The sequence below is a fragment of the Coffea eugenioides genome, chromosome 2, assembly GCF_003713205.1.
Source record: "Coffea eugenioides isolate CCC68of chromosome 2, Ceug_1.0, whole genome shotgun sequence".
NCBI classification, from domain to species: Eukaryota; Viridiplantae; Streptophyta; class Magnoliopsida; order Gentianales; family Rubiaceae; genus Coffea; species Coffea eugenioides.
The window spans coordinates 39701624-39715562 of record NC_040036.1 but is presented as its reverse complement, the minus strand read 5'-3'; the positions used below and the strand labels follow the sequence as shown (position 1 = coordinate 39715562).

General features: G+C 41.5%; 1 protein-coding gene across 1 annotated transcript; it reads left to right on the top strand.

Annotated features, from left to right (window-relative positions):
• Nucleotides 1-10275: 10275 nt before the first annotated feature.
• LOC113759699 (protein FAR1-RELATED SEQUENCE 5-like) lies at nt 10276-13007 on the top strand. The gene is made up of 2 exons (XM_027302274.1): nt 10276-12448; nt 12721-13007. Exons 1-2 carry the CDS (start codon nt 10276-10278, stop codon nt 13005-13007), a joined length of 2460 nt encoding a protein of 819 aa, XP_027158075.1.
• Nucleotides 13008-13939: the final 932 nt, after the last annotated feature.

Here is a 13939-nt window from a genome sequence, read left to right as displayed (position 1 = left end):
TTTGGGCCACAAACGGTAGGGGAAGTGTGTTGGGCGGGCACGTGGAAAGGGCTTTTGTGACGTGCAACCGGAAGATCTATTGGGGGTTGAAGGGGACTCCAGCCGGGCATGTGAAATGTGGAGGGGCCGAAATTAAGCAACCGGGAAAGTGAGGGTTTGTACGCGAAAGTACGGCATGGAAAAAAGGCGCGAAGCTTACTGGATAAGCTAAAGAGTGTAGGCGTATTAGAAAGGAAAAAACGCCAAAACCTGAGCAGGAGGAATAGCAGAAGATAGGGATTTGTTATGGAGCTGGCGGCGGAAATAGATGCTTCGGATATGCAGTGGGACAGTGAAGGAGAAAGCGAAAATGTAGTATCGCCGATGCATGAGAGTGGAACACCTTCGAATTTTAAAAGTTGCAGCAGTGAACGGAAGGCCATTCGTCGGACGGCGGAAACAATGGTAGTATCGCTGATGCATGAGAGTGGAACACCTTCGAATTATAAAAGTTGCAGCAGTGAAAGGAAGGCCATTCGTCGGACGGCGGAAACAATGGTAAGCCACTCAACTCATTCCGTGAAGAATATGGTGGATTGGATCTCGGATGAGCAGCGGCAGGCTGTCAGAGAGTTTGGATTCGGGTCAATTTTGAATGTGAAGGGAGTAGAGGTTGACGAAGAGATGTTGAAGTGGCTGGTGGATAACTTTGATGTAGATCGGAGGACACTGAACGTTCATGGGTACTGTCTACAGGTGACAGCCGAGGATGTGGAATGTGTACTTGGTTTGAGCAGCCGTGGGAAAGATATTGAAAGCGAAAAGTGAAGGCAAGAGATGGATACAGAGTTGGAAAGAGAATTGAATATCAGAATAAATAGTGGTGAAATTGTAGCGGAGGAATTGAGGCACAATATATGTAGTTTGCATAACGAAGGCTTAGAATTCAAAGTGAAGTTCGTATTGTTTGTTGTTGGTAGGTTGTTAGCACCAAGTTTGGATGACACAGTGAGCCGGTCTCTGGTGGCTGTAGTGGCTACAGAGGAGAATATGGAAAATTTGAACTGGTCGAAATTCATACTTGACAATTTGGTGAAGAGCATCCGTGATAGAGACGGCAACGGAATAGCGGGATGTGCACTTTTCTTGATGGTATAAGAAAGACGCACCATTTTGTATTAGAGATAGGAATTGCTGGAATAATGAAATTAAACTTTGATAGAAAAGACCTGTAAATGATGGTAGGCGTTTTTGTCCGTGCAGATTTACTATCTGGAACGATTCTATATCGAGGGTGAGGACGAGTTTCGCAAGTTCCAGCCGAGAGGGTCGAGGCTAAGATTTTGGGGAAGGTACGAGATTAATGAAAGCGTGCGAATATTGAGGAGGAATCACATATTTGAGGGGGAACAGGTAATGTAAAATCCTTTCGTGTGAATTGTTGTTGAAATTGCAATCTGCATTTTGTGACGTTACTAGTAGTACAAAACTGAAGAGTTGTAGTGACAGGGCAATGTGCAGTTTTACAATAACATAAGCTGTAGAGAAGACATTGATAGAAGACTGATTGAAATTGAATGTGGTAATAAAGATGTGAATGATAGTATTGGTAGAATGGAAGCAATGATTGAATGTCGTTTTGAAAGGCTGAGGAGCATGTATGAAAGTGGAAGGGTGTGCAAAACAAACCGGGCACTTGGTGTGGAGGGTGGGCAGAAGGACGATTGGCGCGGTAATGTTAAAAGAGGGAGTGAGTTACATAAATTTAGTCCTACAACGCCAGATGTTAGGTCCAAAAGCAGGAGTGAAAATGATAGAGTCACTACGAATAGTACTGTAATGGGTGAAAAGAGTGCATCGAAAATTACAAAGTGGAGGAGTAGAAAGAGACTAAGGATGGACAATACGGAGAAGCCTGTGGGGGAAGACAAACAAAACAGAAGGCAAGGTAAAAGAATAAAGGTATGCATCGGTTTGTGCCAAGGTATTTCTAGCATTAGAAAAGTAAAGTATAAATTGTAGTTTTATGTACAGATGGATAGCAGTGTGATGAACAAGTGTCAAACGAAGATCGTTGCTTTATTGGCAAAGGTGAGTATTCCAACGTTCCAGAATTACTAAAGTATGGGAAATTATAGACAATGAAAGATGACATATTTTTGTGGTAGCAGGAAACGAGGCTGGCATCTATCGGGGAAAAATTGAGTGAGGGACGAGCAAAAATACTGAAGTTCTTGTTTGACACTCAGCTGTCGCAAGGGTATGTACTGGATCATGGATTTGTTAAATCAACAGTTCTATTTTGTTTTATCCTCTATTTGAAATTGCAATGGGAAAGGGGACAGAAAAGTATTTGCAATTATAAGGTTGACTAAATATGTAGTATGATTATCCCCATAGGGGAGAGGGCATAGGAACGAAAATCTTCGAAACAGTTAAAATTGGTTTACAAGTGACCATAAAACTTACAATTTGTGTGCTGTCAATCATGCCACCTTATATAAAAAGCAAGGGTAGGTAACATGGTTGCATATAGAATAAAAGGTGAGTATTCCAGAAGTTTGAGAATCGAAGTACAATGATAACTCAATGACCCTTATGGTGAGTACATAACCGCCTTAGGCTAACTCAATGACCCTAAGGACCGATTGAGTCATTGAAACCGTGATTGCTGGTTGTATTAGTGAGGAAGACCGAACCTACTCTGGCCGTTTTAACTCGAGTCATTGAAAATGATGATATCAAGTTTGTAGATTATGAAACCGTAATACACATAGGGAAAAGATTAATGTACGCTGTTGTAATGACAGGGAAGTACTGGTGTCAATTAAGGGGCAGACAACAAGTCAGGATGCAATGGGGTCGTTGCTTCCTGAAAAACCCATGGCATGTGATGTGAGTAAATCGAGGGATTGAAATTGGGTGGTGTTGTGTGGACTGTTTCACGGAGGACGAAGTGATGTGACTTGAGTTTGGTGCAGATAATCAATTGCTATTGTGCGATGAAAATAGCAAGGCAGCAAAGGCGTCCTGACGATCAGTCAATGCGATGGTGGTTCATGCCAACTTGGTTTCAGGTACAAGTGTTCGGCCAAAGTTAGGGGCTTGTGAGTACGTACATTCATATTAAAATGTCATATTTTACTGTCGTGTTGTAGCAAGAGATTTTGGAGTTCAACAAATCAGTAGACGAGCTGTACTGTACATATCTACAGGAATGTAAAGTAGGAGGTAATATAAAAAAGTGTGAGAAGGTACGAGCAGCTGCCCTGTTATGTAGCATAATGGAATAGATACAGATTGCCATGATGATGACTAACTAACCGCTGCTATGCTTCAGATATTCGTGCCAATGTGGCACGATGAGCATTGGTATATGTGTGTGGTGGACATGGGAAGCGAAGAAGTATTAATTTATGATTCAATGAGAGGAGACGAGCAAACGGAAATGAATAGGCGCAGCTCCGTGGAGACAGTGGTAAACTAAGTTGGTTTGTCAAACATTTCATGAACACGACCATCACCTTTACAATTGGTGGCAGTAAACTTAAAATTGCATATGTTTTTCTTGTATGGCCGTCAGATTGAAAGGTTGGAAGCAGCGCTGACTTATGGTTTGGAGGGGCAGTATTCGTCATGCCTTTGGCTGTACAAAATAAAAGCTGCAGCCACATGTCCACAGCAACGGAATGCGTAAGTTGCATGTGCATAGGTTTGGAAGTTTTTTCCATAGTTCAGCAACGGTTGTCTATATATGTGGTTATGGTTTGTAATGCAGGTGGGATTGTGGGTTATTCATGCTGAAGTACATGGATATGTTATCAAGTGGAATTGGAAGCTGGAAATGGAATCAGGTAAGGAAAAAGGAATGGCGTCGTATGCTGTAACAGTAAGTGTGTATGCTTGCATTGGTTGCGAACGATGGAGATAGTAACAAATTTATGGGTGCAGTACAATTCGGAGCAGGAGCGGCGCAAAGTAGCACTGTCTTTGGTTCTGGATGATGCCAACGTTGTCCGTCATCAAATTATGCGGAAAGCGAACACGCACAGGAGGTTGGAGATGAATAAAGTTGAGGTTCGATGAAGGTGGCAAGATAGAGAGACAAAGTAGCGGCATTTTGTGGAAAGGGCCATGTTTTAGGCGGTGTCATAGTCGGATGGACGTCGTCGTAGCCTAAAATGTAGAAGACGGAGACAGAGAGTCCAAAAGCTGCCATAGTAAGGCAAGCGGTTGGTGTGTATCTATGAGTTTCATTAGAGGAAGGGAAAGCAAAGTTCAACCGAGCAAACTCGCTGTCTATTGGTGCGGGGAGACGTTGCCATGGGGATAACGAGTACCACAATCTTCATGTGGTCGAGAGTTAAGAGAAGATTTGTGGTTGGTTATGAGTAGCGTACAGTGATCCATGGTATGCAGTCATTAGAAATAAATGAAAAAAGATTGAAATATTTTATTTGTGGTAATTAAATTTATGTATCGCGAGAGTTTATGAATTAGGTGTCTTGACGTATCCGAAACAATTTGTCTTAACACGGAGTTTTAACCTGCAATAGGTTAGTTTCTTGCTTTGCATTCTATGCTAACGGGTAAATGGCACTCAAGTATAATATCGATCCGATTTTATCGAACAAATAAAGTGGCCATACATAGCTGGTGTTTTATTGCAAACCGTGTTCAATTAAATTTTATCCGATAAGTGAATTAGTAAGTATGGGATATTGGCACTAGAGAACTGATTGATAAATAAATGTATTAATGGAAAAATGGGTGCCTTGTTCTTATAATGGAGGAAGGTCATAAAGAGCTGGTCGTTTATGGGAAAGTGATGCATTACGGAAGTGTCCGCTATTTGGTTTATGAAATTATCCCAAAAATATTAGAATTAATTTATTTATTTATATAAAAAATTATAATATATATTTTAGTATAATTTACTGATTGATTTTAATTTTATTCGATAAAAAAATTGTTTTATGGAAAAGGGTACTCTGTTGTTATATTGGAGAAAAGCCATAAAAAGCTGGGGTTTTATTGCAAAACGAGTTATCATATATTTTATCCGATAAATGAATCTATTAATGGAAAAATGGGTGCATTGTTAGATTAATGGAGGAAGGTAATAAAGAGCTGGTCTTTTATGGGAAAGTGATGCATTACGGAAGTGTCCGCTATTTGGTTTATGAAATTATCCCAAAAATATTAGAATTAATTTATTTATTTATATAAAAAATTATAATATATATTTTAGTATAATTTACTGATTGATTTCAGATTTGGACTGCGTTGTTACCAAAAAACGCAATAGAGTAAGGGAGGTCAGTGAAATTTCTGTTAAATGGGATGGGATGCCAGTGAAATTTAAATCAACCTCAGGGGAGGATAGTGAGATTATTCATATTTATTGTAATCGTTCCAAACATCAACTATACATGATGGGAGACTCCAAGTACTCAACCAAGCAATAACCTCATCCACACCCAAATAAGCAAACAAATGTGTTGACTACTGTTGGCGAAAACCTATTCCCTCCAACCCCCAAAATCTTGTTAAAGCCGCTGTCCGTCGACACCGTGGGAGCGCCGTGTCCTTGTGTTTGGCAGAGATAAAGTTAGGCGGTGTCGCGGAGGAGATTAACCTTTGCGAATGGCTTCTTCGTCTTCAGCCGGGTCGGTCAATAGCACGGTGTGGCCTACATTATATTGCAATTGTGGTCGAAGCTGTGCAGTTCGGGTTGTCTGGAAGTCTGAAGCAAACAGGGGGCGCCACTACTATCGCTGCGCTAACGCCCTGGTATGTTCTTCGGTAGAACTGTTTCTTCCATTAATTTCGGATTGCTAAGGTAGTTGTATTGCAGAGGCCCTGTCGAACGTTCATTGGCTGGTGTGATGAGTTTGCACGAGCAACGGGGTTTGAAGTTCCCGATCCCGCCCCCCGTCAAGTACCGCCCCCGTTTTTCCTAATACACCCGCGGCGGAGGTGTCTGCCATCATAGCTGAACTGAGAAGCATGCAAAGGAACGTGACCATCCTTAACATTGCTGTGGTAGCTGTGGTGTTGGTAGTCCTTCTTCTGGTTCTGAAACCGTGAATTAATGTGTTCGCGTTGATTGCATTCCCTCCAAACCCCCCCTACAGTACTAGACTATGGTGTCCGTAAGGATAGAATGGCCATTAAGGCTCGTTTACAGCCTCTTGTATTTGTGGTTGGCACTGCTGTGCTCCTTATGCCTTTTGTCCCTCCGCTGTCAACCGGTGGTTGCCGCATGTGCCACTGAGTTCGCCCAACCGGCGGAGTGTTACTGTTTAAATGGTGATTTTGCGTTATATAACATACTAGGTTTCCGTATTTGGTTTATTTTGACATTCTGCATTATGTGGTTTTTCGGCATGCCCTGTTCCCTTTGTCCCACGAAATGTGTGTGCGGATGAGGTACTAGGGATCGTTGATTGATCGATGAACGTCATTAGTCAGTGGGATGGCAATCGCTGCGTTGTTAAATATGAACTTCAGCTTAGCCAGGCAACTGAACAAGCTGAAGGTTACGTACAACAAATTGGGATGTGGCACAACATTGTTAGGTTAAATTGGAAAATTTGTGGAGTTGAACGACGAAACAAGTTCTTACTTATATATTTGGATCTAAGTACCATCGCTTACATATCCGACAAACGGTGCACTCCTAATTTTCAGGCCTTGCATATTATCATCCCCTAACCCCTACCCTTCATACGCTAACAATCAAAACCATGCATGGTACGCCCAACAACAGCAAGGGCCATGAACAAACAACCACCCACCATCCAAATATGATCTTCAACAAAAAAATTAAAAGCACACCGCCGTACCTGCGAACCTTCACTCGAAACGCTCCATAATAAGACCAAACATAGGGTTTAAGGAGGCAACCGTGGTAGCTACCCTCAGAAAGCTGCGGTATTTTCTGCGCCGCACAGTGAGGACAAGGCTGTCAATAGCATCTCTGTCTTCAAACGTGATCTCTACAGCTGATGGATTCCAGCAAATGGTTGCGGTGTGAAGGTTGTCCGCAATGGCAACGTTGCGTGTCATACTAGCGGGGTACCCCTGGTCAGCCAGAAACCTTGTTACAGACCAGTCTTCAAAGTTGGCGCCGAAGAGGATCCAGGCGTCGGTATGGAGCAGTGGTTTTAGACCCAGGAAATGTGCAACAAATTCCTCCTTGCCCGCAAACCATGCATTGTAGGTCATGATGTAAAACGCCTTCAGGTTCTGCATAAGGGGGAGTGGACGGCGGCGCCACTTGACCAGCGACCGGAATACTTCCTCGTTCGCAATGGGGTTGCGAACGGGGATGCAAGACACCAGCATCGACTGTGGAAACTCCGCTCCGGGAAACCTATCTAACCGAACCAGGGCTTCCTCAACTATCCACTTCACTCCAATGTGGTGAAGTGGTAACACCTCATCTTGAAAGTAGCCGACCATGCCTCTGTTGTTGAGGACAGGTATTTGAGGAAATCGTCCAAGTGCCATGAGTCAGTCTGGAAAACGATTTTGGTACGACGAGCCTGGTCGGTTCAGGGGTTAGAAAATGCAGAACGAAGCTATTCTTTCGTCTAGTTACGTCTTACAGGTGGTAAACAACTGAAGCGGCCCCTTTATAGCGAAGGCTGTTGTGCGAAACCAATGCGGAAGTCAATGGGCATGCAAGGAAGAAGTTTAGTTTCGGGAAGCTCTTATAGGAGGAGATATGGATGACGGACCTGGGTTTAAATGGAGGAGCTTGCAGTGCATGGACTGAGTGGTTAAGAGCAGTTTGACCCCTCTCAGGCATCCTTTTGCGGACCACGGTTAACCAACCTAACTTGGGTTAGTGCGATAATAAGTCACAGCTGGCACTGCATCTAAATTTTTATTTGGGAAAATTAGAAGAACCAAATGGCATGCATATTTCTGAATTGCACTACTCCGCTGTAGAAGACCAGCTGTGGACGGGTTCGGCAGGAATATGACAACAGAGTACCCATTTCCGTAGACAGACATTTTTTTCCTAATACAATAATAACAATGATTTTTTCCAATAAAATACCAGCCTTTTATGTGTTTCCGTCATTACAACAACAGGCTACCCATTTTCCCCCTTTTAGCTGTGGGTCGAATAACAATGCAACCATTTTCGAAGAAATGACCAGCTTTTTACGGCATTCCTCCATTACAACCAATTACATACCCATTGTTCCATACACAACTTAATTTAAGAGATAAAACACAGATAATAGGTTTTCTAAATAAAACACCACCTATTCGGGGGTTAATCCTCCGTTATAAGATGACGGTACTCATACACCACCAAATTATGTATTCATACACCAACTGAATTAAAAACGGGGTGGATTGGGTTTTTTTCTAAATTTTTTTCCATTAATTAGTTTTTAATATAATTTTTGGATTTTCCCTTTACAAATAATAGTAATAGTTTAATGGTATGTGGACCTTGATTTTCCTTCATGTAAACTATAGTAATAGTTTAATGGTATGAAGAACACATTTGCCGTTTTTATCCATTATAGTGGTTATTGACGTCATCTCTTTTCTTATGATGTTGCTAATCTTACTTCTTATCTCACAAGATGGTGAAGATTTCTCCAATGAAGATGAAGAGGAGGAAAATCAAGTTGATGAACTTCAAAATGGTAGTCTTTTTGTCTCTGCTTTTGGTGTAGCTAGTACTTAGCAGTGCTTTTGCTCTCTTTAGCGCTTGTTGATAACTTTTACCATGATTTTTCTTGCGGTCCAAATTAATTGATTCCTCATTAAACTTGTCAGCCATAAACCAGTCTTTATGGCTTTCCTGCACTACAACTAAAGATTAAATCCATTTTGGATTGGTCAATCTTATATTCAAACGGGTGTCCCAGTTTAAAAGTTTCAGCTCCCCTTGGCTTTCTTCCATTACAACAACATAATACCGAAGGTGGCATAAAGACAGACTGATTTATCGGATAAAAAGAAATTAAACCCGTTGGTGAGTAAAAGACCAGCTCTTTGTGCCTTTCAACCATTACAGTGACAGAGTACCCAACGTGCCTTAAATACAAATGTTGGGTAATGGGATAAAATTTAGTTAAAACGGTTGTCTTATAAACGACCTGCTGTTTACGGCTTTCGTCCATCAGACGTTCAGGAGAACCCAATTTCGTAGAATACAAAATTTTTGATCGGAAAGCATAAAAATTAACAGCCGGTGTCGGTTCTGTTGTATAAAACATCGAAGAAAAAAAGAAAGCAGTACTAAACAAAGCCATGCTGGGGCCACCGAAGAGGAAGCGTATTAGGTACTAAACACACAGCCATGTTGGGGCCCGCAGTGATGCGTGTGTTTGAAGACAGGTGGACGTCGGAATCGAAGGCAAAAATTTGGTAAAGAAGAAGTCAAGGCGGAATAGACAGAGGTGGTGTCTACTGGCGTAAATTTAGGCGCAGGCGGTGACGGTAGATATATCTGAGGAAGGCCCTTGCGAAGCTGTGGTGACAGAATGCAGCGGCGTGGAACAGAAGCAGAGAAATCAAAGGTGAGTACTTTTTTGAGTTTTTCCATAACTTTGAAAAATGGAGTAAAATAACGAGTAAAACACATGTACGTCTACTAGGGTGATTTCTACAGTTCTTGTAAGAGGTAATGATAGAGGAATAAGGAATACGAAGTACGGGGTGTAAGACCCTGCGTCTTCGAACGAAGATGTAACGAAACCGGGAAATTATCGCAGTTTATTTGTGCACGGAGCTTTGTGTACGTACGTAGGAAATGTTGGTCCTCTAATTTGTATTAAATAGTGTAAAGGAAATTAAGCAGAAATGAGTGAAGACGTGAAGAAGACGTTGTAACAGGACTAAAGTCTTAAAATAGAGTGATTTGGATGGCCGTGTGGACATCGATAATGGCCCCCATACTGCATTGCGCATGGTTATGTGAAAAGAATTAAAGAAACACACAGTAGAGGTTGAGTTTGTTGGTGTTAATGAAAATGCATGTCGATAGTGGTATTTTGTGCTAAAGGTTGATATAATTGCATCAGCCACACTTATAAAAACTGTGTATATGAATGTTAGAGTAATGTTTATCGTCTGCATTTTGTGAAAGTTGTGAGGTAAAGTATGGTTTGTTAAGTGAAATGATCGTGTATATATGTTTTGTTCCATTAGTAGACGATCAGTATTTATGTTACAAACGAAAGCATATGGGGAGGCTGAAAAAAAAATGTTAAGCGACCATGGTTAGAAAAAGCATTGAACAACCACACAGGGGTTGTAAGTATGGGGCAGGATGGGGTGCTTAAAACTCATGACATGGTGCAGGAAACAGAGAAGGGAAAAATGGGGATGGATGGTTGCGGCAGGTTAATGTCATTTGACCTTAACCAAGAACCTGAGTGTGACCGAGACACATGCAGTGAAGAAAGCGGTGGTTCAATAGGAGGACACGAAGATGAGGAGGCAGATGAATTGGTGGGCGCAATAGGCGTGGATGACGTAATGAAATTAACATTTGACACGGAAGAAGCTGGGGAATTTTATAATTTGTATGCGAAACTAAGCGGATTTGGGATTCGTAAAAGTAATGCCAAACGAGATGAAGATGGCATTTCAAGATTTAGAAAATGGGTATGTTGCTGTGAAGGTTATAGGAATGAAAAGTGGTTTAATTATGAAGACCGGAAAAGAGAAGCAAAAGCAATCACAAGGACCGGGTGTGGGGCTTGCTTTCGCGTGAAATATGACACAGAATCGGTAAAGTATGTGGTGACACGTTTCATTATGGAGCACAATCACCCGCTGGCATCAGAGGCAAGTGTGCAACACCTTAGGTCGCATAGAAAAGTGAGCGATGCAGAATATGCGCAGGCAAAAAGTCTAAAGTTGGTTGGGGCCAGAATATGCCAGATAATGAAACATTTTGTTATCAAAGCCGGAGGGTATAGTAACGTGGGATTTTGCATTAAGGATCTGTATAACCGAATGGACGAGGAACGTAGAAAAGATATTTTTAATGGCGATGCAGAAGGGGCACTTGGGTTCTTGGCAGCGAAGAAGGATGCCGATGACATGTTCTTTTATAAATATCATGTAGATAACGAAGGAAAATTGGCAAGGTTGTTTTGGGCAGATTCTAAATCTCGTGTGGACTTCAGTGTATTTGGAGATGTATTGGTGTTTGATACAACATACAAAACAAATAAATACCGCAAGCCACTAGTTGTACTTGCAGGGGTAAACAACCATTTGAACAGTACTATTTTCGGCTGTGCACTGTTATCAGATGAGAGGATTGAAACATATGAATGGGTGCTAAGTACATTTGTAGAGGCTATGAAAGGTAGAAAGCCAGTAGCAGTGATGACAGATGGGGACAGTGCAATGCGAAGAGCGATAAAGAATCTTCTCCCGGATGCTTGTCACAGGCTATGTTCGTGGCACTTGCATAGGAATGCACGGAGTAATATTCGCTGCGAGGAGTTTAATAACAGGTTGTATGACCTGATGGCGAGAAAGTTTAGCACTCTTGAGTTTGAGGATCGCTGGGCTAGGTTAGTTAATGAATGTGGGGTGGTAGAGAATGAGTGGGTGAAGAAGTTGTACCGTAGGAGAAGGTTATGGGCAGAGGCCTATTTACGCGGTCATTTTTTTGCAGGTATGAGAAGCACTCAAAGGTGTGAGAAAATGAATGCTTTTTTGAATGAGTACTTGAATGAAAAAATGCGACTATATGAATTCGTTAGAAGTTTTGATTTGGCAATAGCATGGCTTCGACATACTGAGAGCAAAGCAGTTCACACAAGCGAAAACACAAAACCAGTCTTAACCACAATCCTGCCCGAATTAGAGGGGAGCGCAGCGGTGGTGTTTACAAGGAATGTGTTCTTCATGGTGAGGAAGCATTTGAACAGGCAGGGACTTCTAATTTCTGAGGGCTGGAGCGAGGATGGAGGGAGTCGTACATATTATTACTCGAAATATGGTGGACACGAAATTAGTTGGAGGGTGGTTTATGATAGGTCAATGGAGAAGCTAATCTGCTCTTGCATGAAATTCGAGTCAAAGGGGATTCCTTGTGCTCACATGTTTCGCGTGATGGTGGTAGAAGGAATGAACAGGATCCCAGAAGCATGCATTTCGAAGCGGTTGACAAAGGGAGTTTACAGTACTAATAATGGAATGAAAGCATTTGTTGCAGACGAACAGCTGACACAAATGGCCAGATATGGCACTTTAAAGTCGAGCTGTAATAGTATGTGTTACTATGCGTCCTACATGGATGATGCGTTTAATGACCTGCAGCAGATGTTTGACAAGCATTCTGTGGACCTAAAGGAGAAGTGGATTGAAAGTGGATATGGGGGAGACGGATTTGCAATGGATTCAAGAGTGATGAACGATAGAAGTAGAAGAACATTCGGGCTGTTAGATCCCAGGGTGTCCCGGTGTAAAGGTGATCACAAGCATGCAGAAACAAAGAAGAAAAGAAAGTGTGGTCATTGCAGGTACTATCGAAAATGCATACGTAGTTATAAGCAATTTGTTAATTGATAAAATACATGAAGTGGACAGTGAAGGTAATAATTATTATGTGGGTATTTTTGAACAGTAGCAAATAAACACATAATTGAAAGTGCATACAAAGTATACAAAGTTATTGGCAGTGCAAGAAAGTTGAAGTGGTGTAATGTTAGCAATGTGCTTAGTTGACGTGGTTACTTGCAGTCACAAATGATTTGACATGTGATATATGGGTTGAAGATTGCAGGCAGGCCACAACCAACGAACATGCCCATACAAAAAGAATTCGCACAACACAGCAGTTCATGATGATCATATGGAAAATTGTTTGGATGAATCGCTGGAAAAATCAATTGAAATTGGTACGGGGTGGAGCGACTCAGGCGAATGGAGAGGACAAGCATTTGCACCACAAGCATGCGGTAGCGGTGGAAGGGACACAGGTGACCAACAAAGAAGTCCAGGAGAAAGATGAGGCACAACTGCTGTGATGGTTCGGTTTGCAGTTACGCAATAAATAAGGCAGGTTTTGGTGAGTAGAGGTGCAAGAGTATTGAAGGTTGCTAGCTAGGTCTAGATGGGTAAGTCACTGTAGTTCCACCGAAGGCGTCATGCACAGAAGGATCACAAGATGCATGACTGTCATGGTTGCGTCGTAAGCACTGTTGTAGCAAATAGTGCTGCTGCACTTGGTTAATAGGAGAGAGTAAGTAGTTGACAAATTGTGTATTACGGTCCTTTTTTGTAAATAGGAAATTAAGTGGAAGCGTATGTTGCGCAAAATCTCTTCGTGGAATAGACGTTTTCCGAAGTGGCTACTTGGGAATCATCTTCAGTTGCCCAGGTTTTGTAAACTGGTGCCTTACGCTGCTGCTATAAACTGCTTTTACGATATGGGCTGTTTGTTCGTCTCCTTGCTATCCTAACCAATGACCGTAAGGCCCAACGCCTTTTGTTTTGCCCATCGTTCCATTCTGGTGTAGGAACAGTAACTTTTGTTTCTCCCCATCTATTTTCATTGCTCACAATGCTTATGCGTCTCTTCAGTGCACCAATGACAATGGTATTATATATGTATTATATATGTATATTAATTTATGCAATATAATTAATATTATGAATTATACATATCTACTAATAGAAATTATTAATTAGTTCGAATAAGTTTAAGAATACATTTGTACTAATATATTTAATTAGCCAATAACTATCAGTTACGATTAATATTTTTTACATCATTTGTACATTTCCATTGGAGTTTACTATTTTACGTAACTTGTTGGCACACGATTAATGAATTTCTTATTATAACAATTATGCAATGTCCGCGTCATGTCCGTAATCTAAATTGCTATTAACATGTAGAAAAAATTCCACATGTTTACTGACACTCCATCCGAACAACTTTGATACCTCTGATGCT

Bases quoted from the DNA above. Each gene is read 5' to 3' on its own strand.
- LOC113759699 (XM_027302274.1), top strand. From the start codon at position 10,276: ATGGGGCAGGATGGGGTGCTTAAAACTCATGACATGGTGCAGGAAACA. The intron at 12,449-12,720 runs GTGATCACAAGC...GGTTACTTGCAG, and splicing joins CAGGGTGTCCCGGTGTAAAG to TCACAAATGATTTGACATGT.